This window comes from Pongo abelii, chromosome 9, assembly GCF_028885655.2.
Source record: "Pongo abelii isolate AG06213 chromosome 9, NHGRI_mPonAbe1-v2.0_pri, whole genome shotgun sequence".
Classification (NCBI taxonomy): Eukaryota; Metazoa; Chordata; class Mammalia; order Primates; family Hominidae; genus Pongo; species Pongo abelii.
The window spans coordinates 7,458,271-7,485,583 of NC_071994.2; the positions used below are offsets into that span (position 1 = coordinate 7,458,271).

The following is a 27,313-nucleotide window of genomic DNA, read 5'->3' on the forward strand; positions in this document are numbered from 1 at the left end:
GAATTACACAGTATTTACATTTTTGTGGCTGGGTTATTTCACTTAGCATAAGTCCTTAGGATTCATGTAATGTGTAGTACATATCAGAATTCCCTTCCTTTTTAAGGCTAAATAATATTCCAGTGAATGGAAATAGCACATTATGCTTATGTATTCACCGCTGATGGACATTTAGGTTGCTACATTTTAGCTACTATGAATAATCATTCAGCCAAGCGCTGTGGCTCGTGCTTGTAGTCCCAGCTATCCAAGAGGCTAAGGCAGGAAGATCACTTGAGTCCACAATTTCAAGGCCAGCTTGGGCAACACAGTGAGACCTCATCTCTTAAAACTATAATAGGCCCACTTGCTCCCTCCTGCCATCTGGCTGACATGAAGAACTGGAGGTGGCAGCAGTGTTAGCCTGCATCTGAGGCTCACGGGCCACATGCCCATGCTCGTGCACCATGGATGATTTTGCCAAAGGAAGTTTCACTGTAGTGGATTATGTCTTGTTAGAAAATTGCCCTAATATGGGTGACCGTGTCATTGCTCCTCAGTTTATGACCGACAATTATGTTCGTGTGACTCAGCTTAACTGGGTTGGGGTGGGTTCGCAATATAAAGATTACATCTAAGTGAGAGACATTTAGCAATTCTTGTGGTTCTGACATAAGTTTGAAGAAATCACAACATCTTGAGTTGATAGAAGATATTGTGGATTTGGCAAAGAAAGTTGCTGTAAGTGGTAGAAAAATTATTCATTCCTTATTGGAGGCTATTGAGAACTGGTTATAAAATAGAAAATAAAATACTGGCAACGGAACCAGCTTTGAACTGGGTAAACACACAGGCAATATAACAATTCTAACTAAATTAGGACAAGCTGGCAATTGTTGGCTTATGTTAAGTATTTTCTTTACTGAATATAAGTACAATATAACTAAAGTTCTAACAGAAAACTGCAATTTGCTTGAAGAATTTAAAACCCAAGGTTATACAGACTGCATAGAGCATGAACAACTAATAAAAATAAAAGGAAATGAAGAGTTTTGCAAAGAAAGACTTGATATAGCTCTATTACACCAGAGCCACTGAATAGAGACCTGAAAACCATTTTCTTTATAGTAACAGAGCTCTTTGTTTTCTTCATACTGGACAGTTTAGAACACAGTCCCATGGTATAACATTTGGAAAATAGAAGAGTTTAAAAAGAAAATAAAAATCACCAGTAATCCAACCACCTTGAAGAATATTGCTGTATTAATGTTATGCAACTTTTTTTTTTTTTTTTTGAGATGGAGTCTCACTTGATCACCCAGGCTGGAATGCAGTGGTGCGATCTCGGCTCACTGCAGTCTCCACCTTCTGGGTTCAAGTGATTCTCCTGCCTTAGCCTCTCGGGTAGCTGGGACTATAGGCATGCGCCACCACACCCGGCTAATTTGTTATGCAACTTTTAGATGGCTCAAGTCATGGATAAACTGAGACTATTTAGACTAGAGAACTGGATGGGCTTGACAGAGTCTTCCATCAATACCACTATTCTCAACAGGTTCTGACAAGAAATGAGTTGCATATGTCTTTAGGTTATTGCCTCTGTCTAGGTCCAGAATTGCATATATTCCACACTGTTTGAAGGTAAGTTTGTACACTTTCAAGATCAGATGAATAGGCTGGCAACTTCTAAAAGTTGAGGATTCCTGTAATAATTGAGAAGCCAATCCAAAAATCGTGCCTTGCAAGAAGTCATCCACTCTCCAGCTCCAAGAGTTAAGAGGCAAATCCAAGTACTTCTGCTCCTTCATGAATGTTGAATTTCAGACACACAAATAGGATCCTCCTAAAACCCTGCTGCAACAGGAGGTGAATCAAAGTAGGAGTACAGAAGCCAGGTAGCTTGCTGAGGTAAAGGCCAAGAGCAGGTTGTGGATCTATCCTTGTACCTCCTTCCTGATGGTCTAGCTTGTGGTTTAATACCACCTACATTTTTATTAGAGGCAGGTAAGCAGCACTGAGAGCCCTCTATTTTTTACTAGGCAATCACCAATATGTATTGGGTGCCTATGTAATGCACAAAGTGTTATGCCACATTGCTTTTGTGGTGTTTCTTACCTTCTCGCAGTATTTACATGATTTACTCAATAATGCAAGGATAATGTTTTCAGGGCCCACAGTATATATAACTCCTGATCAACTGACTAGATAACATAACTTAAGAAAAGAACATGTAGTTAGTAATTCAGATGTGCCATTGACACAGGAGGACCTATGCCTCAAAAAGACTTTTATCTGAGTTACCAAGGTTGAGATGTTTTGAAAGATGCTAGATCTGGGAATCTGGCTGAGCAGCTGCTGGGACAGCTGGGGGTAAAGCAAACACCCTCCCCCAATTTGGGCAAGGATGTACTCCTCAGCTGTTCCACAAGGCCAGGATTCTTATCTGCTGTCATTGAAGCAAGAACTGAGATACACAAAGAGAACAGAAATGGAACATTTTAAACTAATACTAGAAAAGAAACAAAAGGATTAAAGTCACGAATGCTAAAACTGCTGAAATAATTTATCCTAAAAGATTAGAAAATATAAGTAGAAACACTCAAAGAAATGAGATTAAATTTTAAAAATAACTTTGGCAAGATTAATATCTAAAATGGTGGACAGGTACAGTGAGATTACGCCTATAATCTCAGCAATTTGGGAGGCCAAGGCAGGAGCACAGCTTGAGGCCTGGGGCTAGAGACCAGCTTCTTCAACACAGCGAGACCCCTGTCTCAATAAATATGTATGTATGTATGTATGTATGTATGTATGTATTTATTAAGATGGGGTCTCACTCTGTTGCCCAGGCTGGAATACAATGACATGGTCTCGGCTCACCGTAACCTCACCCTCCCGGGTTCAAGCAATTCTTCTGCCTCAGCCTCCCAAGTAGTTGGGAGTAGAGGCGCCCGCCACCATGCCTGGCTAATTTTTGTATTTTTAGTAGATATGGGGTTTTGCCATGTTGGTCAGGCTGGTCTCGAACTCCCGACCTCAGGTGATCTGTCTGCCTCGGCCTCCCAAAGTGCCGGGATTACAGGCATGAGGCACCACGTCCAGCCAATATATACGTATTTAAAAGGATAAAAATAATACTGTCTCCAACAACATGGCTGTGACTCTTCTGAGCACTTTATGTGTATTAACTTTTAAAACTAGAGTTTCTACTATTAATCACTATAAGAAAGTGATAACAGAATAAAAGGGAACATAAAAGTTTAAAAAATTTAAATAGATGGCCCAAATAGTCAATAAACATTTCTGAGAACATGATTATCCTTACAGGACATGCAGACTAAAAACTATAAGTTTCTCTTTCATACCCATCAGGTTGTTGAAAGTTTAAGTCTCGGCCAGGTGCGGTGGCTCATGCCTGTAATCCCAGCACTTTGGGAGGCTGAGGCAGGTGGATCACCTGAGGTCAGGAGTTCAAGATCAGCCTGGCCAACATGGCAAAACCCTGCCTATAGTAAAAATACAAAAATGAGCTGGGCGTGGTGGCAAGCACCTGTAATCCCAGCTACTCAGGAGGCTGAGGCAGGAGAATCGCTTGAACCTGGGAGGCGGAGGTTGCAGTAAGCCGAGATTGCGGCACTGCACTCCAGGCTGGGAAACAGAATGAGACTCTGATGCCCCCTCGCCAAAAAATAAAAATAAAAAATAAATGAATATTTCATAATATCAAGTGTTTGAGTAAATATGGAACAAAGGACACTCTCATACTTGACTAACAAAGTGCAAACTGGAACAATCACTTTGGAGAGGAATTTGACAAGGTGAAAATGTATACTCTTTGGCCCACTTCTAGGCTTATACTTTCTAAACTCTCAAATGTGTACCCAAGAAGAAATTTATAAACCTTCATTGTAGCATTATTTATAAAACAAGAAATAGAGGCCGGACACGGTGGCTCATGCCTGTTATCCTAGCACTTTGGGAGGCCAAGGCAGATGGATCACTTGAGGTCAGGAGTTTGAGACTAGCCTGCCCAACATGGTGAAACCCCATCTGTACTAAAAAATACAAAATTGACCAGGCATGGTGGTGCATGCCTGTAATCCCAGCTACTCGGGAGGCTGAGGCAGGACAATCACTTGAACCTGGGAGGTGGAGGTTGCAGTGAGCCAAGATCGCGCCACTGCACTCCAGCCAGGGCACCAAGAAAGACGCTCCATCTCAAAAAAAAAAAAAAAAAAGAAATGGAAACAAAGTAAATGTCCATTGGTAAGGGAATGGGTAAATTATGGTATATTCATACAACGGAATTCTATATGGTAGTTAAAATGAATGCAATGTTTAGTGAAAAAGCAAGGTGCAAAATGATTTGTACACTACGATGCCATTTGTTAATGTTTAAAAACATGCAAAGCAATATCTGTGTCTACAGACTATGCATTAAAAACCAAGGGAGTGCCTATCTCTGGAGAGAGGAGGAAGGAAAAGGGATTGAAAATGGGAAGAATGGTACACAGTGGATGTCAACTCTAACAAACTTCTGCAAAAAGAGCTGAAGTACATATGGCAAAAGGTTAATTTCTTACTAAGTTGTACACAAGTGGATCTTCATTTTGGGTTTATAGATGGGTGTTATTTTTGTTAATGATATTCTCTGTAATTTTATGTATATTTGAAATATTTGATAAAGAGCAAAACTAAGTGTAAAGATGCACATGATAGAAGGAACCAAAGAAAAATACTAATAACAGCAAATAAAAAGGTCATATCATCTGCCAACAGAGGTGACTTTACTTCTTCCTTTACAGTTTGCATACCTTTTCTTTCCTTTTTTTGCCTAATTGCTGTGTTAGGACTTCCAGTGCTACATTGAATAGAGGCAGTAAAAGCAGGCATCTTTACGTTGTTCCTGATCTTACATGCTTTTGGTGTTTCACCACTGAGTATGATATTTACTGGGGGTTTTTCATATAAAGCTTTTATTATGTTGAGGTAGTTTCCTTTTATTTCTGGTTTGTTAAGTGTTTTTATCATGAAAAGGTGTTGAATTTTGTCAAATATCTTCTCTGTGTCAATTGAGATGATCATGTAACTTTTTTCCTCCTTCACTGTTAATGAAATTTATATTGATTGATTTTCACATGTCAAACAATCTATTCCAGGAATAAATCCCACTTGGTCATGGTGTATAATCCTTTTAATATGCTGCTGAATTTAGTATGCAAGTATTTTGTTGAGGATTTTTACAGCATTGTTCAAAAAGGATATCGATTTGTAGTTTTCTTGTACTGTCTTTGTCTTGCTTTGGTATCAGGGTAATACTGGCCTCACAGAAAGACTTAAGAAGTGTTTCCTCAGCCAGGCGCAGTGGCTCACGCCTGTTATCCCAGCACTTCGGGAGGCCGAGGCGGGCAGATCACGAGGTCAGGAGATCGAGACCATCCTGGCCAACATGGTGAAACCCCATTTCTACTAAAATACAAAAAATTAGCCAGGCGTAATCCCAGCTACTTGGGAGGCTGAGGCAGGGGAATCGCTTGAACCCAGGAAGTGGAGATGGCAGTGAGCCGAGATCGCGCCACTGCACTTCAGCCTGGCGACAGAACGAGACTCATCTCAAAAAAAAAAAAAAAGTGTTCCCTCTTAAATTCTTTGGAAAAGTTTGAGAAGAACTGGTGTTAGTTCCTCTTTAAATGTTTGGTAGAATTCACCACCGAAGACATCAGGCCCAGCCTTTTCTTTGTTGGGAGATTTTTGAATATTGACTCAATCTCCTCACTAACTACAATATAGTTCTATTCAAATTTTCTATTTCTTAGTGATTTAGTCTTAATAAGCTTTGTGTTTCTAGAAATTTATACACTTCATCTAGGTTATCCAATTTATTGATGAACAATTGTTCATGGCTTTTTTTTTTTTTTTTTTTTGAGACAGAGTCTCGCTCTGTTGCCTAGGCTGGAGTACAATGGCACAATCTGGGCTTACTGTAACCTCTGCCTCCCCAGTTCAAGCGATTCTCATGACTCAGCCTCCTGAGTAGCTGGGATTACAGGAACATGCAACCATGTCCAGCTCAGTTTTTGTATTTTCAGTAGAGACAGGGTTTCACCATGTTGCCCAGGCTGGTCTCAAACTCCTGAGCTCAGGCAATGTACCTGCCTTGGCCTCCCAAAGTGCTAGGATTACCGGAATGAGCCACCACGCATAGTATTCCCTTACAATCCTTTTTATTTCTACAGAATTTGAAGTAATGTCCTCACTTTCACTTTTTTTTTTTTTTTTGAGTCGGAGTTTTGCTCTTGTCTCCCAGGCTGGAGTGCAGTGGTGCAATCTTGGCTTGCTGCAACCTCGGCTTCCTAGGTTCAAGCCATTCTCCTGCCTCAGCCTCCTGAGTAGCTGGGATTATAGGCATGTACCACCACATCCAGCTAATTTATGTAATTTTAGTAGAGACAGGATTTCATCACGTCGGCCAGGCTAGTCTCGAACTCCTCACCTCAGGTGATCCACCTGCCTCAGCCTCCCAAAGTGCCGGGACTATAGGCGTCAGCCACCGTGCCCGGCCCTCACTTTCACTTCTGATTTTAGTAATTTGATCTTTGTTTCCTTAATCCATCTGGCTAAAGCTTTGTCAATTTTGTTTATCTTTTCAAAGAAGAACCAACTTTTGGTTTCTTTGACTTTTCTCTATTGTTTTTCTATTCTTTATTTCATTTATCTCTGCTCTAATCTTTATTACTTCCTTTAGCTTTAGGTTTAATGTGTCCTTTTTCTAGTTATTTAAGTTGTAAGGTTAGGTTGTTGATTTTAAGTTTCTCTTCTTTTGTTAAAGAGATCAGTGTTTGTTTGTTTGTCCGTTTTTTGACAGACAGTCTCACTTTGTTGCCTAGGCTGGAGTGCAATGTGCGATCTTGGCTCACTGCAACCTCCGCTTCCCAGGTTCAAATGATTCTCCTGCCTCAGCCTCCCGAGTAGCTGGGACTACAGGTGTGCACCATCATGCCTGGCTAATGTTTGTATTTTTAATAGAGATGGGGTTTCGCCATGTTGACCAGACTGGTCTCAAACTCTTGACCTCAGGTGATCCACCCGCCTCAGCCTGCCAAAGTGCTAGGATTACAGGCGTGAGCCACCTCGCCCGGCTGAGATAGGCTCTTGCTATGTTGCCCAGGCTGGCCTCAAAATCCCGGGCTCAAGCAATCCTCCTGCCTCAGTCTCCCAAGTAGCTGGAACTATAGGTGCATGCTACTGCAATCAGTGATTCCGTGTTTTATAATCAAAGCATTTATAGCTACAAATTTCTCCCTTAATGCTGCTTTCACTGATCCCTGTAAGTTTTGGTATGCTGTGTTGTGTTCATTCATCTGTAAGTATTTTCTAATTTCCATGTGATTTCTTCTTTGATTCACTGATTGTTAAATTCCACAATTTTGTGACCTTTCCAGTTTTATCTGTTATTGATTTCTAACTTCATCCCATTGTGGTTAGAGAAGATACTTTGATATCTATTTTTTAAATCCATTGATATTTAATCTGTAGCCTAACATATGGTGTATCCTGGAAAATGTCTTACATACACTTGAAAAGAATGTGTATGCTATTGCTGTTAGGTAGGATTCTGTCTGTGTCTGTGAGATCTAGTTGGTTTATTGTGTTAAGTCCGCTATTTCCTTACTTATTTTCTGTCTGGTTGTTCTATTCATTATTGAGAGGGGGTACTGAAGTCTCCAAGTGTTACTGTATAGAAATGTCTACTTCTCGCTTCAGTTCTGTCAGGTTTTCCTTTGGGTATACTGATGGTCTGTCATTAGGTATATAAATGTTTGTAATTGTTATATCTTCTTGCTATAGTTAAACCTTTAATTAATATATGTCTTTGCCTCTTGAAACCATTTTTTTTTTTTTTTTTTTGAGACAGTGTCTTGCTGTGTCACCCAGGCTGGAGTGAAGTGGCACAATCTCAGGTCACTGCAGCTTTGACCTGCCAGGCTCAAGTGACACTCCCATCTCAGCTTCCTGAGTAGCTTAGACTACAGGCATGTGCCACCACGCTTGGCTTATTTTTATTTTTTTGGTAGAGACAAGGTCTCACCATGTTACCCAGGGTAGTCTCAAACTCCTGGGCTTAAGCAATCTTCCTGCCTTGGCCTCCCAAAGTTGGGATTACAGGTGTGAGGCACCATGCCCAACCTTTTTTTCTTGCTTTCTTTCTTTCTTTTTTTTTTTTTTTTTGAGACAGAGTCTCGCTCTGTCGCCCAGGCTGGAGCGCAGTGGCACGATCTCGGCTCACTGCAAGCTCTACCTCCCGGGTTCACACCATTCTCCTGCCTCAGCCTCTCGAGTCGCTGGGACTACAGGTGCCTGCCACCACACCCGGCTAATATTTTGTATTTTTAGTAGAGACGGGGTTTCAGCGTGTTAGCCTGGATAGTCTCCATCTCCTGACCTCGTGATCTGCCCGCCTCGACCTCCCAAAGTGCTGGGATTACAAGCGTGAGCCACTGCGTCCAGCCTCTTTCTTTCAACACACAGGGTCTTGCTCTGTCACCCAGGCTGGAGTACAGTGGTGTGATCAGAACAGCCTCAAACTCCTGGGCTCAAGTGATCCTCCTGCCTCAGCCTTCCAAGTAGCTAGCAGCACAGCATGCACCACCATGCCCAGCCAACTTTTAAAATTACTATTATTATTTTTTTTATAGACATGAGGTCTTGGTATGTTGCCCAGGGTGGTCTCAAATTCCTGGCTTCAAGCAGTCCTGCCTCGGCCTCCCAAAGTGCTGGGATTATAGGTGTGAGGCACCATACCAGGCCCCTCCTGAAATCATTCTTTGACTTAAGGTCTGTTTTAGGGCCTGGTGCCATGGCTCACGCCTATAATCCCCAGCACTTTGGAAGGCCCAGGTGGGCGGATCACTTGAGGCTGGGAGTTTGTGACCAGCCTGGCCAACGTGGCGAAACCTCGTCTCTACTAAAAATACAAAATTTAGCCAGGCATGGTGGCGGGCACCTGTAAATCCAGCTACTTGGGAGGCTGAGGCAGGAGAATCACTTGAACCAGGAGACAGAGGTTGCAGTGAGTCAAGACTGCACCACTGCACACCAGACTGGGCAACAGAGCAAGACGTCATCTCAAAATAAACAAATAAATAAATAAATAAATAAAATCAATTAAATAAATGAATAAATGTCTGTTTTATCTGATATAAGTATAGCTACCCCTGCTCTTTTGGTTACTGTTTGCATGGAATAGCTTTTTCCATCCTTTCACTTTCAATCTATTTCTGTCTTTTGGATCTTTAGGGAGTCTCTTGTGGAGAGCATATAGTTGTATCATGCCATTTTTATCCATTCTGCCAATTTCTTGTCTTTTCATTGGGGAATTTAATCCATTTATATTTAAAGTTCTTGTAAGGAGGAACATACTTCTGTCATTTTGGTATTTGACTTCTATATCCTTTAGCTTTGTTCCTTATTTTCCTAAATTACTGTTTTCTTTTGTACTTAGATACATTTGGTGAAATGTGTAAATTCCTTTCTCATTTCCTTCTGTATATATACTATAGATCTTGTCTTTATGGTTATCATAGTGATTACATCTAATATCCTAAAGTTAAACATTCTATTTTTAATTAATACCAGTTTGACTTCACTACTATTCAAAGAATCTGCTCCTTTACAGCTCTGCCTCTACCCCTTTTGGTTACTGAAGTCACAAAACCACATCCTTATATACTGTGCCCCTATTGTTATTAGCTTATGCCCTTAAACATAAATTAATAACTCATTCATTCATTCATGGGGTGGAAGAAATGGGTCTTTGCTATGTTGCCCAGGCTGGTCTTGAATTCCTGGGTTCAAGCAATCCTCCCACCTCAGCCTACTGAGTAGCTGGGATTACAGGCATATACCACTATACCCCGTTCTACTAATTATTTTAAATGTATTGATCTCTCAAATTATGTACAAAATAAAATGTGGGGCTACACTCAAAGTTTCAGTATTAGATTTTAGGCTAACAATTGTCTTTTAAAAAATATACTCGTCTCTTAAACTATGGAGAAAACAAAAAGGAGTTACAAGCCATTGTTAAGATAATACTAGCTCTTACAATTACCCATGTATTTACCTTTATCGAGATATTTCTTCATATGGCTTCAAGTTACAATCTAATGTCCTTTCATTTCACCTTGCAGGACTCTCCTGAGCATTTCTTATAAGGCAGGTCCAGTGGTAACAAGTTTCCTTAGCTTTTGTTTTTCTGAGAATGTCTTAATTTCTCGCCCCTTTTGAAGGACAGTTTTGCCAGATATAGGATTCTTGGTTGACAGTTTTGTTTTGTTTTCCTTTTAGCACTTTGAATACACTGGCTCACTGCCTCCTGGCCTCCAAAGTTTCTGATGAGAAATTGGTTCATAATTTTACTGAGGATACCTTTATGTAATGAATCATTTAGTCATTTCTCTCTTGATGCTTTCAAGAGTTTGTCTTTGGCTTTTGAAAGTTTGATTATAATGTGTCTTGGTGAGGGTCTCTGAGTTCATCTTACTTGGAGTTCATTGAGCTGTTTGGATGTTTATACTCATGTCTTTCATCAAATTTGGGAAATTTTCAGCCATTATTTGATCAAATATATATTCTCTCTGCTCCTTTCTATTTTCCTTCTGGTACTTCTATAATGTGTATGTTGGTCTGCTTAATGGTGTCAAAATGTTCCTTTAGGCTCTTAGTCCATTTTGTGTTGCTGTTGACAGAATACCTGAGTAGGTAATTTATGATGAACAGAAATTTATTGGCTCACAGTTCTGGAGGCTGGGAAGTCTAAAATCAAGGTGCCAGCATCTGGTGAGGGCTTTTTTGCTGCATCATCACATGGTGAAAAGTGAGACAGTAAGAGAATGAGAGAAAGCACGAAGGGGCCGAACTCATCCTTTTATAACAGCACCAACCCCACCCATGAGAGTGGAGTCCCTGTAGCCTAATTATCTCTTAAAGATCCCACTGCTTAATACTGTCAAAATGGCAATTCAATTTCAACATAAATTTTGGAAGGGATAACTTTTTTTTTTTTTTTTTTTTTGAGACAGAGTTTCGCTCGTCACCAAGGCTGGAGTGCAATGGTGTGACCTTGTCTTACTGCAACCTCCACCTCCCGGGTTCAATAAATTCTCCTACCTGAGCCCTCCCAAGTAGCTGGGATTACAGGGGCCCACCACCACGCCCAGCTAACTTTTGTATTTTCAGTGGAGACAGGGTTTCATGTTGGGCAGGATGGTCTCAAACTCCTGACCTCAAGTGATCCACCCGCCTTGGTCTCCCAAAGTGCTGGGATTACAGGTGTGAGGCACCACGCCTGGCAGGGATAACATTTAACCTATAGCAAGCTATGTTCAATTTTCTGTCATTCTGTTCCTTAGACTTAATAATCTCCACTGTCCTATCTTTGCTGATTCTTTCGCTTGTTCAAACCTGCCTTTGAATCTAAATTTTCATTTTAATTACTGTACTTTTCAGCTCCAGAATTTCCTTTTAAGGTTTTCTATCTCTTTATTGATATTTCCATTTTGTTCATACATTACTTCCTTGACTTCCTCCACACATTCCTTAGTTTTCTGAGCATCTTTAAGACAGCTATTTAAAAATCTTTGTCTATTAGATCCACAATCAGGACTTTTTCAAAGACATTTTCTGTTGATTTTTTTTTCCTTTGAATGGGCCATACTTTCCTCTTTCTTCACATGCCTTATGATTTTTTGTTGAAAATTGGACATTTGAATTTAATAATGTGGTAACTCTTGAAATCCAATTCTCTCCCTTCCCCAGGATTTTTTGTGTTTTATTATTGTGTTTTGTTTTTGTTTTTTTTTTATAGGCTATCTCTGTGTCAAGGATCAATCTGAGGTATACACTTAAGTTTTCTTACGTCTTCTCTGAGCCTGCACCTTCCATATGCATATGCAGTCGCTTCCTATTCTGAATGTGCTAGTCTTTAATGTCTGGCTCTTAAAGGGGAAAAGAGAAAACTAAAATTGGGGTGGGGGTGGGCAATAGCCACCCCCCACTCGCCTTTTTTTGAGATGAGTCTCACTTTGTCACCCAGGCTGGAGTGCAGTGGCACAATCTTCGCTCACTGCAACCTCTGCCTCCCGGTTCAAGCAATTCTCCTGCCTCAGCCTCCTGAGTAGCTGGGATTACAGGCGCCCACCACCACGCCTGGCTAATTGTTGTATTTGTAGTAAAGATGGGGTTTCACCATGTTGGTCAGGCTGGTCTCGAACTCCTGACCTCGTGATATGCCCGCCTCGGCCTCCCAAAGTGCTGGGATTACAGGCGTGAACCACCGCGCTCGGCCTAATTTTTGTATTTTTAGTAGAGATGGGGTTTCGCCATGTTGGCCAGGCTGATCTCAAACTCCTGACCTCAAGTGACCTGCCCGCCTCGGCCTCCCAAAGTGCTGGGATTACAGGCGTGAGCCACTGCACCCGGCCACAATAGCCCTTTAAATCCCTTGGAAGTCAGTTCAGCTGAGGGGAAGAGGCCTGCAACAATTAGGAGAAGATGCAACAACAATTGCCCCATCTGCCTTTTTTTTTTTTTGAGACAGGGTCTCACTCTGTTGCCCAGGCTGGAGTGCAGTGGTGTGATCACATATCACTGCAGTCTGAACCTCCAGGGCTCAAAGAATTGCCCCCCAAGTAGCTGGGACTATCAGTGCATGCCACCACACCCAGCTAATTTTTGTATTTTTTGTAGAGACAGGGTTTTGCTATGTTGCCCAGACTGATCTCAAACTCCTGGACTCAAGCAATCCACCTGCCTCAGCCTCCCAAAGTGCTAAGATTACAGCAGTGACCCACTGTGCCTGGCCCCACTTGCCTCTCTGTCTGTACTTCTGTGATCAGAAGCAGCACTCAGTGACCACAGCATGGATCCCATTATTTGGAGGAGAGGTTCCTCTTTGCTCACCCTGGCTCCTATAAGCCGTGTGCAAGTTTTTCGGGGAAACATACGCACAGCTGCTTGTCATGGGCTTGGTTGGCAGGGAAGAATGGAGAAGCTGTTACTGTGCTAAGGCCTGAAACTGACTGAAATTAACTGTACTTTATTGTCCAAGCTGTCCCTGAAATTTGCAAGCCTTCAATAGACTCCTGAATTCCAAAACAGTTGCATCAAACAGATTCTGCCAGTGCAATTATTGTCTAGGTAAGGAGAAAAGTTCCTGGTGCTTGCTACTCTGCCATCTTCCTACAATCCTCTCTGAGAGTCTACATTTTTAACAATATCACAAATAATACCAATGCAGGTCATCTGTGGACCACAATCTGTAAGAATGTCTCATCAAGAGGGAAGCTTTAAACAGGGAATTACTGTCCTGGAGGCTCTTTAATAAAAGAGGTCAAATGACAGACTATTACATATTCATGTAGGTTTTCTGAGGTCCCCTGAGTGTTCTGTCTTGTGAAGAGTGGGAGAGCATTTTCATTATTCAATGGATTTACTGAGCACCTACTATATTCCAGGGACTGTGCTAAGTACTAGGGAATACATGGCAACAGGCAGATGGCCAGGATTTAACACAGAAACAGTAAGGGGATGAATAAAACAGAGATTCGGGAACTTTCCTCTACCTGGGATATCTGTGACTTTCACCTTTTAGATAAACAGAAGAGTCAGTAGTCTAACAAGGACCCTCAAGTGGCCAGGAGATAGTACTGCCGTACTTAATTTTCAAAGCAAAGGAATGGCACTGGAGCTTTAGTACAGAGGACAAAAGTTAATAGAAATTCTAGTACTCGGAAGAAAATCAAAAAAGTCCCTTCGTTTTAAGTCCTATTGGAAGCATTTCAAAAAGACTTTATTCCAGCAGGGCACAGTGGCTCACACCTGTAATCCCAGCACTTTGGGAGGCCAAGGTGGGCGGATTGCTTGAGGTCAGGAGTTCAAGACCAGCCTGGCCAACATGGTGAAACCACAACTCTACTAAAAATACAAAAATTAGCCAGGCGTGGTGGCACATGCCTGCAATCCCAGCTACTAGGGAGGCTGAGGTGGGAGAACTGCTTGAATGCAGCAGGTGGAGGTTGCAGTGAGCCAAGATTGTGCCACTGCACTCCAGCCTGGACGACAGAGGGAGCCTCCGTCTCAAAAAAGAAAAAAAGACTTATTCAATTTTACTGACCATCCCTGAACTCCTAAGGATGCTGGGGTGCCTCAGGGCCACAATGAACACCACTGTCTGCAGAAAACTAGGCTGAAACTTTACTAACACCAGGAATTTTCTTCTTTAATTAGATTAATCTAATTTGCTTTCTTTTTCCTAAATTTTGAATATAATAAAATAATTAAAAGACTCAATTTTAATGTGTCTACTTCTCAGCTTATAAAGTTTCAAGTCTTAAGCCAGTTTCCAAATGCAGCACTGGCAAGCATTTCCTGGAAATTTCTCTACTGCTTTTAGGGGAAGGAAGGGAATCACGGATATTAATGAAACTTCATTCTTGGCTCAGAGATGTAAGTGTTCAGTTTCTTGGAAAGGTTGCCCTAGAAGGCACACTCTTCATGGAGAGAAGGAAGTATGAAGGTAGGAAAAAGAGGTTCCAACTTTCTAGGTTTAATGTGTATTAAATAAGGCAACTTGTGTAACTCTCTTTGATAAAATTCTCAGTTCCTAATGAAAATGTAGTTTCTAATCAAATATATACTTCAATGTTCCTAGGCCTTAAATCTCAGTCAGAGATTTAATTCAGTCCTAAGTCTTAAATCTTTGCCTTAAAGACAGAGGCCAAAAGCTTGACACTTACCCACACACATTTTGACATCATTCACAGTGAAGTCTGGATCCGGCATTCTATGAAACAAACACCAGTAAGTATATATGGAAAACACAATTTCTCTAGTAAATGTGTGTTTTTTTTCTTAAAGTACTGAGAACTCCCCAGACACAGTAATATTCACAATCAGGTTTGAAATTATTTTAAAAATATAGGTGATTATATATTTACACATATGCATAGGAAAAAAGAATACATAACAAAATGTTAATGATCTACCTAAGGGTGGTAGATTTCAGGAGATTTAAATTTGTTGTTTTTTTTCTCGTTCATCTATATTTTCTCATTTACCTCTAATATGAAACACTTGTGTATCAAAAGAAAAGCATACACTTTTAAAACAAAGTGAGAAATTATTTTCAGTTACTACTGTTTTGGGTTATCAATACCACCACCGTTTATAGCCCTGGGTGTAACAAGGCCATTTCACAACTACATCCAGCCAGGCTGAAAACACTTACTTTATTCCGAGTCCATCAGAATTCTTGAAAATCAGAGGATCTCTCAAGCCACCCCGCTGAATATACTCTACATTAAAATCTGTCACCATAGGAAAATAATTATTAGAAAGATAAGTGGTATAATTAAAAATGATAAAAGGACCATAAAAAGGATCCTAAGTAATACAGTACAAATGGTGTTTGTTATTCCGTGTATATAGTTATGCTGTTAGTCAATAAAATATATGCTTAGTAAGAAGCATCTCTTAGAAAATATAGACAGCACATTGAGAAGCAAGGCTTGAGGGGTTTTCCAAGTCTATATATTTCCACAGGAAATTTAGAGCTTAAACAATATGGGGATAGTACTACTAATAGTGAGTCATCTCATAAATGCTAAACAGAAATTATCATCACCCTGTCTCTTAAGAGTTAAAAAAAAAAAAAAAAAAAAGGCCGGGTGTGGTGGCTCATGCCTGTAATCCCAGCGCTTTGGGAGGCCAAGGTGGGCAGATCACCTGAGGTCAGGAGTTCGAGACCAGCCTGGCCAACATGGCAAAACCCCGTCTCTACTAAAAGTACAACAACAACAAAAAATTAGCCGGGTGTGGTGGCACGTGCCTGTAATCCCAGCTACTCAGGAGGCTGAGGTAGGAGAATTGCTTCAACCTGGGAGATGGAGGTTGCGGTGAGCCGAGATCGCACCACTGCACTCCAGCCTGGGTGACACAGCAAGACTCCGTCTCCAAAAAAAAGTAAAAAAAAAATTAATTTTGACCACTACAATACATATATGACATCCTTGTCAGTTTGCCAAGGATCAAAGATGCATGGTGCGCATGCAATCCCACCCTCAGTTTTGGTGGGGTAGATATATACATAAAAGGATTTTTATTGTACTATTTTTAATTAAATTCAAACCAAGGGATAGAAGGAGGAAGAGGCCATTAGGCAAAAAAATCCAACAATACTCCTGCCCTAATAAAAGATTACTTCTAATATAGCAGAGAATGACTCACAGGGTGGGAGGACTGGGGGATAAGTGCATACAAGTGGCATTGTATAACAAGAGAAAATACATAACATCAACAAGCAATATTTTAGCTGGATAAATGCTAAACCCCCAGTGCTCAGAGTCTATGGCTTCCCACATCAAAGGACTGTACGCTGGAACCAAAACGATACTGACCTTTTCCTTCCATAAAAGTAACAAAATTGGCATTATATTTGTTGGTGTGCAGTTTCTCTTCCAAGTCAAAAGTTCTTTTTCCTTCAATTTCATCATCTGAAATGCCATCATCTTCATAGCGTCGTCGCATGGTACCACGCTGGGAAAGAAAGGAACTACTGATGAAATCATGCACTTTTTCATGCCTACCTACAAGTGGTCGTAGATTTCCCTACATGTGCAAAGTGCTACTTTCAAACTCAGCTGCTATTTTCCTTGCCTTATGGATCTTTTCTTTCTCTCAAGATAGCTGATATTCTCAGAATCCACAGAATATAATGAAGTTTTAATGAGCCACTGGGTCCTCTATGAATTTTACTCTTGCTAATTCTTTGAGCCTAGAGATATAAATTCACAATAAAAACAGGACCAAAGAGGGTCTACTAAATATTTCATTTGTCTATCACTGTTTATCAGAGTGGGGACAAACTGTCTTCATAGAAATTTCAAGCCAGGATACAAAATATAATTTTTTCACAGGGAGAGCTGTATTTAAAATTAGCTTTGTAAAGCAATCTCAAAAACAGACATTTGAATGAATGGATCAAAAACCCTTGTCTCAGATAAAGGAAGAAAGTTAATCTAAAGAACACCATTCCAGGCCGGGTGCGGTGGCTCACGCCTGTAATCCCAGCACTTTGGGAGGCAGAGGCAGGCGGATCACCTGAGGTCGGGAGTTCGAGATTAGAGACCGGCCTGACCAACATGGAGAAACCATGTCTCCACTAAAAATATACAAAATAAGCTGGGCATAGTGGCACATGCCTGTAATCCCAGCTATTCAGGAGGCTGACGCAGGAGAATCGCTTGAACCTGGGAGGCGGAGGTTGCAGTGAGCCGAGATCGCGCCATTGCATTCCAGCCTGGGCAACAAGAGCAAAACTTCGTCTCAAAAAAACAAAAACAAAACCAAAAAAAAACAGCATTCCAAACAGCATACCATCAATATTTAGCTTTAAAGATAACATGTCTTTCCAAAGAAGATATACAAATGTACAATAAGCACATGAAAAATGCTCAATTCTCATTAGTCATTAGAAAAATGCAAACCAAAAACCACAATGAAATACCACTTTATACCCACCAGAATGGCTAACATCAAAGAGATAAACAATAAGAAGTACTGATGTGAATGTAGATCAACTGGAAGCCTCATACATTGCTGGTGGGAATGTAAAATGGTGCAGACACCGGTAAACAGTTTGAAAGTTTCTCAAAAAGTTAAACAAAGTTATCGTAAGACTTAACAATTCTGCTCCTAGGTATATAACCCAAAGAACTGAAAACATATGTTCTTTTCAAAACAAAAGCTTATACACAAATGTCCACACTAGTGTTATTCACAACAGCCAAAAGATAGAAACCACCCAAATGTCAATCAATTGATGAATGGATTAACAAAATGTGGTATACCTATACAATGGGATGTCATTTAACCACAAAAAGGAATGAAATACTGCTATGTGCCATAACATAGATAAACTCTGAAAACATTATGCCAAATAAAAAAAAGCCAGTCATAAAAGACCACATATTGCATGACTTCATTTAAATAAAATGTCTAGAATAGGCAAATCCATAGAGACAGAAAGTAGATTCACAGTTGCCAGGGGCTAGAGAAAATGAAGAATGAGAGAAGTGACTGCTAATAGTATGGGTCTTTTTCAAGAGCAATGAAAATGTTCTGGAATTAGATAGTGGTGACATTTGTACGACCCTGTGAATATACTAAAAACCACTGGATTGTACACTTTATTTTATTTTTTATTTCCTGAGATGGGGTTGTCCTCTGTTGCCCAGGCTGGAATGCAGTGGCTTGATTAAGGCTCACTGCAACCTCAAACTCCTAGGCTCAGGTGATCCTCCCACCTACAGCCTCCCATAGCTGACACCACCAGTGTGCACCACCACACCCAGCTAATTTTTTTATTTTTAGTAGAGACAGGGGTTCCCCATGTTGGCCAGGCTGGTCTCGAACTCCTGTGCTCAACTGATCTGCACGCCTCAGCCTTCCAAAGTGCTGGGATTACAGGCTTCAGTCACTACACCCAGCTGACTTGTACACTTTAAATAAGGAGACTGTATGGTATGAGAATTCTATCTAATAACCAGTTACTTTCAAAATGTTGCTTATACTGCAAGTTTACCTTTTAATACAGTCATGCACAGTATAATGACATTTCAGTCAATATATATGAACTGCACATATATGACAGTGTTCCCATGAGATTACAGTAGAACTAAAAAATGCCTATCTCCTAGTGACACTGTTGCCGTCAGGACATCATAGCACAACACTACTCGTTTGTGGCAATGCTTGTGTAAATCTAACTGTGCTGCCAGTCATGTAAAAGTGTAGCACATACCGTTAGGAATAGTACATAATAAATGACTGTGTACTGGTTTATATATTTATTATTCTGTACTTGATCATTATTTTAGGATGCATTCCTTCTACTTATTTTTTCTTAATATTAACTGTAAAACAGCCTCAGGGAGGTCTCTTAGGAGGTATCCAAAAGAAGGCATTGTTATCACAGGAGATGACAGCTCATCTGTGTTACTGTGCCTGAAGATCTTCCAGTGGGAAAAGATGTGGAGGCGGAAGACAGTGACAATGATGCCGCTCTGTGATACTGATGACCCCGACCCTCTGCAGGCTAATGTGTATGTTTATATCTTGGTTTTTAACAAAAAAGTTTAAAAAGTTAAAAGAAAACTTTAATAGACAAAAGCTTATAGAATAAGGATATAAAGAAAACGCTTCTGTACCATGGTATAATGTATCTGTGTTTTAAGCTAAGTATTATTACAAAAGTGGAAAATTAGAAAACATTTAAAAGTATATAAAGTTAAAAAGTTACAGACTAAGCTTAGTTTTATTATTAGCAGTAGTAGTAATATTTTTTTGAGACGGAGTCTTGCTCTGTTGCCCAGGCTGGAGTGCAATGGAGTGATCTCAGCTCCCTGCAACCTCCGCCTCCCCGGTTCAAGCGATTCTCTCGCCTCAGCCTCTCGAGTAGCTGGGATTCTCTCACCTCAGCCTCTCGAGTAACATGCCCAGCTAATTTTTGTATTTTTGTAGAGACAGGGTTTCGCCATGTTGGCCGGGCTGGTCTTGAACCCCTGACCTCAGGTGATCCGCCCACCTCAGCCTCCCAAAGTGCTGGGATTACAGGCATGAGCCACCGTGCCCAGCCTAGTTTATTATTGAAAAAAAATTTTTATAAATTAAAAAATAAAACACTGTTCATAAAAATCTACAAAAGTGTCTTAGGCCCTCACATTTATTCACTATTCACTCACTGACACTTAGAGCAACTTTCAGTCCTGCAAAATCCATCACAAGAAGTGCCCTATACAGGTATACCATTTTTTTTTTTTTGCCTTTTATACCATATTTTCACTGTACCTTTTCTACATTTAGATACACAAATATTTACTGGCATGCTATAACTGCCTATAGTATTCAGTACTGTAACATGCTGTACAGATTTGTAGCCTAGAAGCTATAGGATATACCATATAACCTAGGTGCGTAGTAGGCTATACCACCTAGGTTTGTGTAAGTACACTCTAGATTGTTAGCACAATGATGAAATTGCCTATACACTTCTCAGAACATATCCCCATTGTTAAGCAATGAGTGGTGGTATTTTACTTCAGCCAGTGTTAAAATTTGCTGAAATTTATTGAATACATACCCAACAGGCAACTGGATGTGCCAGTGGTAGTGGTAAGGATAAAGTCACTCTACCTTTATATGTGCTAGGAACACCAAATCTAGAATTTAAAGCTAAGTATTGATGATCTAGAATTGATTACATAGCACCTGAATGTACATAAACACATAAGAAAATGAGACACTGGAGAAAGGTCTCTTAGGGAGCAGAAGTCTGTGAAAGGGCAGAAATAAGTCATAAAAAATGAAAGAAATAAACTTGACTATTACATACCAGAGGAAAGCAAGATTCAACTCACCAGTTTTAGGCAAAAACACAAAAGGAAATCTAGTATCTTTTCCATATTTAGTAAAAAGCCTTAGAACACTCTCTTACCTAGTAACTTGGCTGCCACAAATCACAGTTCAAAAGCCAAAAGAAGGTTTAATTTTGATAAGACTTCACTGACACCAATAATGCCATCATCATTCAAAGTATTTTTAGGTATCTTTTGGTGCAGGGCAGGGTGTTCACTGACAATTCCTAACATTGTTTTCCCCAAAAACATCATCCAGTTCTCTCCCTCACCTTATTTTGTATATGTGTCTCCGAAGAACTACAAAAAATGAGTTCGAAGCACATTATAAAGCAAAAGCAATGCTACTAGAATAAGCACAGTTTCCCAGAATCACTTTTAGAAAGCACTCACACTTTTAGTTCTAATATGCTTGTTTTAAAAATCTCTCATGTTTTCAAACCTCAACCTTTTTATTAGGTCTACCATAACTGATTCTTCTTCACTCAGGAGAAAGTAATCATCCTGATTATCCCAACATTTCTAATATGATAGACAAAAAGTTCCCCTGATCTTTTTCATGCTTTTCTTCTCCTTAAATTCTTTCATTTGCACCTTCAATAGGGAGAATGTAAGGATACAGGGAAGGCTTCTGTCTCCAAGCCATTCCCATTTATTAAAGACAACAGAAAAATGAATTTGAATTCCTGATCTCTTTTTGCTTATTGCAACTGGAAAGCTGGCAACAGTGTGAAAATTACGTGTGTGTGCGTGTGTGTGTGTGGGTTTTTTCGGAGCCAGAGTCTCTGTCATCTAGGCTGGGGTGCAGTGTCACAATAACAGCTCACTGTAGCCTTGACCCTTGACCTCCTGGGCTCAAGTGATCCTCCAACCTTGGCCTCCCAAAGTGCTGAGATTACTGGTGTGAGCCACCACACCTGGCCTGTGTGAATTTTAACACTGTCAAGGATGTCTGTTTTTCCTGTATCCTATCTTAATGTAAACCCTAGTCAGAGTAAGCTTCTATAACATATCTCACAAATGCTTTAAAAACATTCAATCCTCACAGTAACCCTGGATATCAGTAGGCAATAACACAATCTCTGCTATAGGTGAAACCCAAAAGGTAAGGCCAGTTTAACAGTAAGGAAATCAGCTACTGATTTCCCCTAGCCCATCAACATTACCAAATAATACAAATTGGCTTAGTAGCATGCTATGCTTTTATTCTAGATGCTTTTCATATACGTGATTTTAGGCAGCCTTAAGGGAGTTACTGGCTTTCTGTAGGTACCAGTCCTCACTAGGCCCAGTGTCACAGTAAGTAACAAACATAAACTGAACAATGACATCATTTCAACCACATTTCCTCTCAAAAGCAATTTGCATTTCCCAGGGTTAACAGGGAATTGTATTCCTGAATAACCAACAACAAATTACTTTATTCTACTTAGATGACCAAATAATATAGCAAAATCATGTTATTTAGAATCCAAATAATACGAAGAATTTTAAATGTCTTAAAAAATATTCAGCATTCCCAGTTTAGTCATAGTAAACTATATAAAATGGTTAAAATGGCCACATAAATGGAATACTTAGATTAACTCAAGTACTGGTAGATAAGTCAAACTGCAGGAGTATTAGTTGTATCACTCTCCTAGGTGGTGAGCAGAGGAACTATGAGGAAGCAACACTAGATGCAAGTAGGTATTCATCTATTAATCATTCTACAGAAATTTCTGACATTCTTTTCTAAAGCTGCCAGAAAATAGAATGGTGGAAAGGGTATTTTCTCAAACTATGTCAGACATTTAAAAAGTAAAAAAGCAGGTAAGAGTTGGGAAATCAGAACTTTTGAGCAGAGAATATTCACTGAGTCAGTAACAATATGCCTGAGTTATCTAGAAAAGTAGAATAAGCTGAAAGAGACTGTTTTTAGGAAACGGTTTCTTTCTTTCTTTTTTATTTTTTTTGAGACAGTCTTGCTCTGTCGCCCAGGCTGGAGTGCAGTGGCGTAGTCTCAGCTCACTGCAATCTCTGTCTCCCAGGTTCAAGCAATTCTCCTGCCTCAGCCCCTCAAGTAGCTGGGATCACTGGCACACGCCACCACATCCAGCTAATTTTTGTATTTTTAGTAGAGACAAGGTTTCACCATGCTGGCCAGGCTGGTCTCGAACTCCTGACTTCAGGTGATTTGCCTGCCGTGGCCTCTCAAAGTGGGCATGGTGGCTCATGCCTGTAATACCAGCACTTAGGGAGGCTGGGGTAGGAGGATCACTTTCTGAAGCCAGAAGCTCAAGACCAGCCTGGGCAACATACCAAGACCCTATCTTGTAAAAAAAAAAAAAAAAAAAAAAAAAAAGAAAAAAAGAAAAGAAAATTGTTTAAATTAGTCGGGCAAGGTAGTGTGCGCCTGTACTACTCAGGAGACTAGGACAGCAGGATTGTTTGAGCTCAGGAGCTTGAGGCTGCCATGAGTTATGATGGGGCTACTGCACTCCAGTCTGGGCAGCAGAGCCAGACCTTGCCTCAAAATAAATAAAAAAAGAAAAATAATAAAAATAAAAAATAAAAAAAAGAAAAATAATAAAAATTAAAAACCAGGCTAAGTGCAGTGGCTCACACCTGTAATCCTGGCACTTTGGGAGGCCAGGGTGGGCGGATCACTTTGGCCCAGGAATTTGAGACCAGCCTGGTCCATGGCAAAACCTGTCTCTTCTAAAAATACAAAAACTGGCTGGGCATGGTGGCTCACACTTGTAATCCCAGCACACTGGGAGGCCAAAACAGGCTGATCATTGAGGTCAGGAACTGGAGACCAGCCTGGCCAATATTGCGAAACCCCTTCTCTACTAAAAATACAAAAATTAGGCCAGGAACGGTGGCTCACGCATGTAATCCCCGCAATTTGGGAGGCCAAAGCGGGCGGATCACCTGAGGTAGGGAGTTTGAGACCAGCCTGACCAACATGGAGAAACCCCGTCTCTACTAAAAATACAAAATTAGCCGGGCATGGTGGCGCATGCCTGGAATCTCAGCTACCTGGGAGGCTGAGGCAGGAGAATTGCTTGAACCCGCGAGGCAGAGGTTGCAGTGTGCTGAGATTGCGCCATTGCACTCTAGCCTGGGCAACAAGAAACTCTGTCTCAAAAGAAAAACAAACAAACAAACAAAAAAAACAAAAATACTGAGGATCTCCTAAGCCTGGGGAGGTCCAAGCTGCAGTGAACTGTTACAGCACCACTGCACTCCAGCCTGAGTGACAGGGTGAGAGACTTTGTCTCAAAAAAAAATAAAAATAAAAACCAGCACATCACATTATGTCTATAAATATTCCATAATTTTTTTCTTTTCTTTTTTGAGATGGGGTCTCGCTCTGTCTCAAAAATAAAAAAAAGAAAAAAACATACTTAATGGTGAAAGACTGAAAGCTCTCCCCCTAAGATTAGGAACAAGACAAAGATATGTTTGTTCCCCATTTCTATTCAACACTGTATTGAAGTTTCTAGCTAGGGCAACTAGGTAAGAAATTTCTAGCTACGGCAATTAGGCAAGAAAAAGAAAAGTTTGGAAAGGAAGAAGTAAAACTACCTCTATTCACAAATTATATGATCTTGTACACAGAAAACTATAAGGAATCCACACACACACAACTATAAGAGCTAATAAAATCAGTTCTATTTCTATATACTAGCAATGAAAAATCCCAAGTTTAAAAAAAAATCCATTTATAATAGCATAAAAAAAACCTAAAGAATAAATTTAACAAGATAAGTACAAGACTTATATACCAGAAAGCTACAAAGCATTGCTGAAGGAAATTAAATGGTAGCTAAATAGAAAAATGTCCTGTGTTCATGAACTGAAAGGCATTATTAAGATAGCAATACTTTCCCAAATTTATCTTCAAATTCAAAGCAATTCTTGTCAAAATCACACCTTTTTTTTTTTTTGGCAGAAATTAGCAAGATTCATATGGAAATACCAGGAAACCAGAATAGCCAAAACAATCCTTAAAGGGAACAAAAGAAAGCTGGGAGGATCACTTGAATCCAGGAGTTCAAGACCAGCCACTGCCTCTACAAAAAAAATATATATTAGCCAGGAGTGCTGGTGTGTGCTTGTAGTCCCAGCTCCACAGGAGGCTGAGGTAGAAGGATGGCTTAAGCCCAGGAGGTTGAGGCTGCAGTAAGCCATGTTCATGCCACTGAACTCAGCCTGAATAAGAGAGTGAGATCCTGTCTCCAAAGAAAAAAGAAGAAATGAAGAACTCACTGTAAAACTATAGTAATTTCAAAACTTACTATAAAGGTATAAGTAATTAAGACTGGGTGGTACTGGTGTTTAAGGACAGACATATAGATTGATGGAACAGAAGGGAGAATGCAGGCATAAACTCTTACACTTATGGTCAATTGATTTTCAGTAAGCATGCCAAGACCAGGAGCGGTGGCACACGCCTGTAATCCTAGCACTTTGGGAGGCCAAAGCAGGCGGAACACTTGAGATGAGGAGTTCAAGACCAGCCTAGCCAATATGGTGAAACCCCGTCTCTAATAAAAATACAAAAATTGGCTAGGCATGGTGGCGCATGCCTGTAATCCCAACTACTTGGGAGGGTGAGGTAGGAGAATCACTTGAACCCAGGAGGCTGAGGCTGCAGTGAGCTGAGATCGTGCCACTGCACTCCAGCCTGCGGGCAACAGAGCGAGACTCCGTCTCAAAAAAAAGAAAAAGAAAAAAAAACAAAAACAAAAACAAGCATGCCAAGGCATTTTGATGGAAAAAGTCTTTTTAAGAAACTGTGCTGGGACAACCAGATATCAACATGTCAAAGAATGAAAGTGGACCTCTACCTCACACCACACACATAAAAATTACTTTAAGATAAATGAAAAGCTTAAATGAAGGATCTAAAACTAAAAAATTCTTAGAAGGTCATATGTTGTAAATGTCATGACCCTGGATTAGGCAATGGTTTTGGGGGTTTTTTTTTTCTTTTTCTTTTTGAGACAGGGTATCACTATAGCCCAGGCTGGAGTACAGTGGCACGATCTCGGCTCACTGCAACCTCCACCTCCTGGGTTCAAGCGATTCTCCTGCCTCAGCCTCCCGAGTAGCTGGGACTACAGGTGTGTGCCACCACATCTGGCTAATTTTTGTGTTTTTTTATAGAGATGGGATTTCACCATATTGGCCAGGCTGGTCTGGAACTCCTGACCTCAAGCGATCCACCCACCTCGGCCTCTTTTCAAAGTACTTTTTCTTTAAGAGACAGCGTCTCACTCTGTTTCCCAGGCTGCAGTATAGTTGTACAATCATAGTTCACTGCAGCCTCAAACTCCTGGGCTCCAGCAATCCTCCTTCCTCAAACTCCCAAGTAGCAAGGACTACAAGCCCCTGCCACCATGCCTGGCTAATTATTTTTTTGTGAAGAAGGGGGTCTCACCATGTTGCTCAGGCTGGTCTTGAACTCCTGGCCTGAAGCAGTCCTCCACCCTGGGCCTCCCAAAGCACCAGGATTACAAGAGTATGGGTGTGTGCCACTATGCCTGGCCTAGTTAATGGTTTCTTAGATATGACACCGAAAGCAAAATTTAACTGTGACTTCCTCAAACCTTTTATGCTACAAAAAACACTGTTAAGAAAGTAAAAAGATAATCTATAGAATAGGATTTTCTCCCATTTGCAAATCATATATCTAATAAGGACCCAGTATCTACGATACTGAAAGTAGTATTATAACTCAATAATAAAAAGGACAAAAAAATGGACAATTCAAAGATGGGTAAAAGATCTGAATAGCTATTTCTCAAAGATATACTGGTCAATAAGTATATGAAATATTATTATAGTAATCAGTTCAACATCATTAGTCATTAAAGAAATGCAAATCAACACCACAATGAGACACCACTTCATACCTACCAGTCAGATAAGTGTTGGTAAGGAGGTGGAGAAAGTGGAACCCTCATTTGCTGCTGGTGACAATGCAAAATAGCACAGCAATCCCTATGGAAAACAATCTGGCAGTTTCTCAGATTGTTTAAACATAAAATTGCCATATGACCTAGGAATTTCCACTCCTAGGTCTCTAACCAAGAGAAGGAAAACATACATCTACACAAAAACTTGCACATAAATGTTGATAGTAACATAATTGTAATAACCAAAAGGTAGAAAGCACCCAAATATCCATCAGCTGATGAATGGATAAATAAAATGTAGTATATTCACACAATGGAGTATTGTTTAGCAACAAAAGGGAATTAATTACTGATAAATGCTACAACCAAAAACATCATGCTCAGTGAAAAAAGCCAGTCACAAAAGACCACATATGATTCCATTTATATGAAATATCCAGAATAAGTACATTCACAGATACGGAAAGTAGATTAGTGGTTGCCAGGGGCTGGGAGGAAGGGAGATGGGCAATAAATGCTAAATGTGTACTGGTTTTCTTTGGGGTAATGAAAGTGTTCTGAAATTAGACAGTGGTGACTGATGTTTGCACAATTTTGTGAATATACTAAAAAACATTGAATTGCATACTTTAAAAGAGTGAATTCTATGGCACATAAATTTTGTCTCAAAAAATAACTGGCAAGCCAAGCAGAGTGGCATGCACTTGTAGTCCCAGCTACTCAGGAGGATGAGGGAAGAGAATCGCTTAAACCCAGGAGTTGGAGGCTGTAGTGTGCTATGAATAGCTACTGCACTCCAGCCTGGGCAACTTTAAAAGATTCAGGCCGGGCGCGGTGGCTCACACCTGTAATCCCAGCACTTCGGGAGGCTGAGGCGGGCGGATCACCTGAGGTCAAGAGTTCGAGACCAGCCTGGTCAACATGGTGAAACCCCGTCGCTATTAAAAATACAAA

At 40.4% G+C, this 27,313-nt stretch overlaps 1 protein-coding gene across 7 annotated transcripts in view; it reads right to left on the reverse strand.

Moving 5' to 3' along the window:
• The window catches only part of KDM2A (lysine demethylase 2A), a 150,144-nt gene that overhangs the window by 62,549 nt on the left and 60,282 nt on the right, over positions 1 to 27,313 (reverse strand). For 5 of the 7 annotated variants that reach the window (XM_063728058.1, XM_024255093.3, XM_054525557.1 and 2 more), the window contains 3 exons: positions 16,434 to 16,572; positions 15,266 to 15,344; positions 14,775 to 14,821 (listed from right to left, as the gene is read on the reverse strand). In XM_063728058.1, the coding sequence (XP_063584128.1) occupies positions 14,775 to 14,821; positions 15,266 to 15,344; positions 16,434 to 16,572 (265 nt within the window). Of the gene's footprint in view, positions 1 to 10,102; positions 10,371 to 14,774; positions 14,822 to 15,265; positions 15,345 to 16,433; positions 16,573 to 17,237; positions 17,336 to 27,313 lie in introns of those variants that run through there. The other 2 variants (XM_024255096.2, XM_054525558.1) reach the window with 2 other exon arrangements.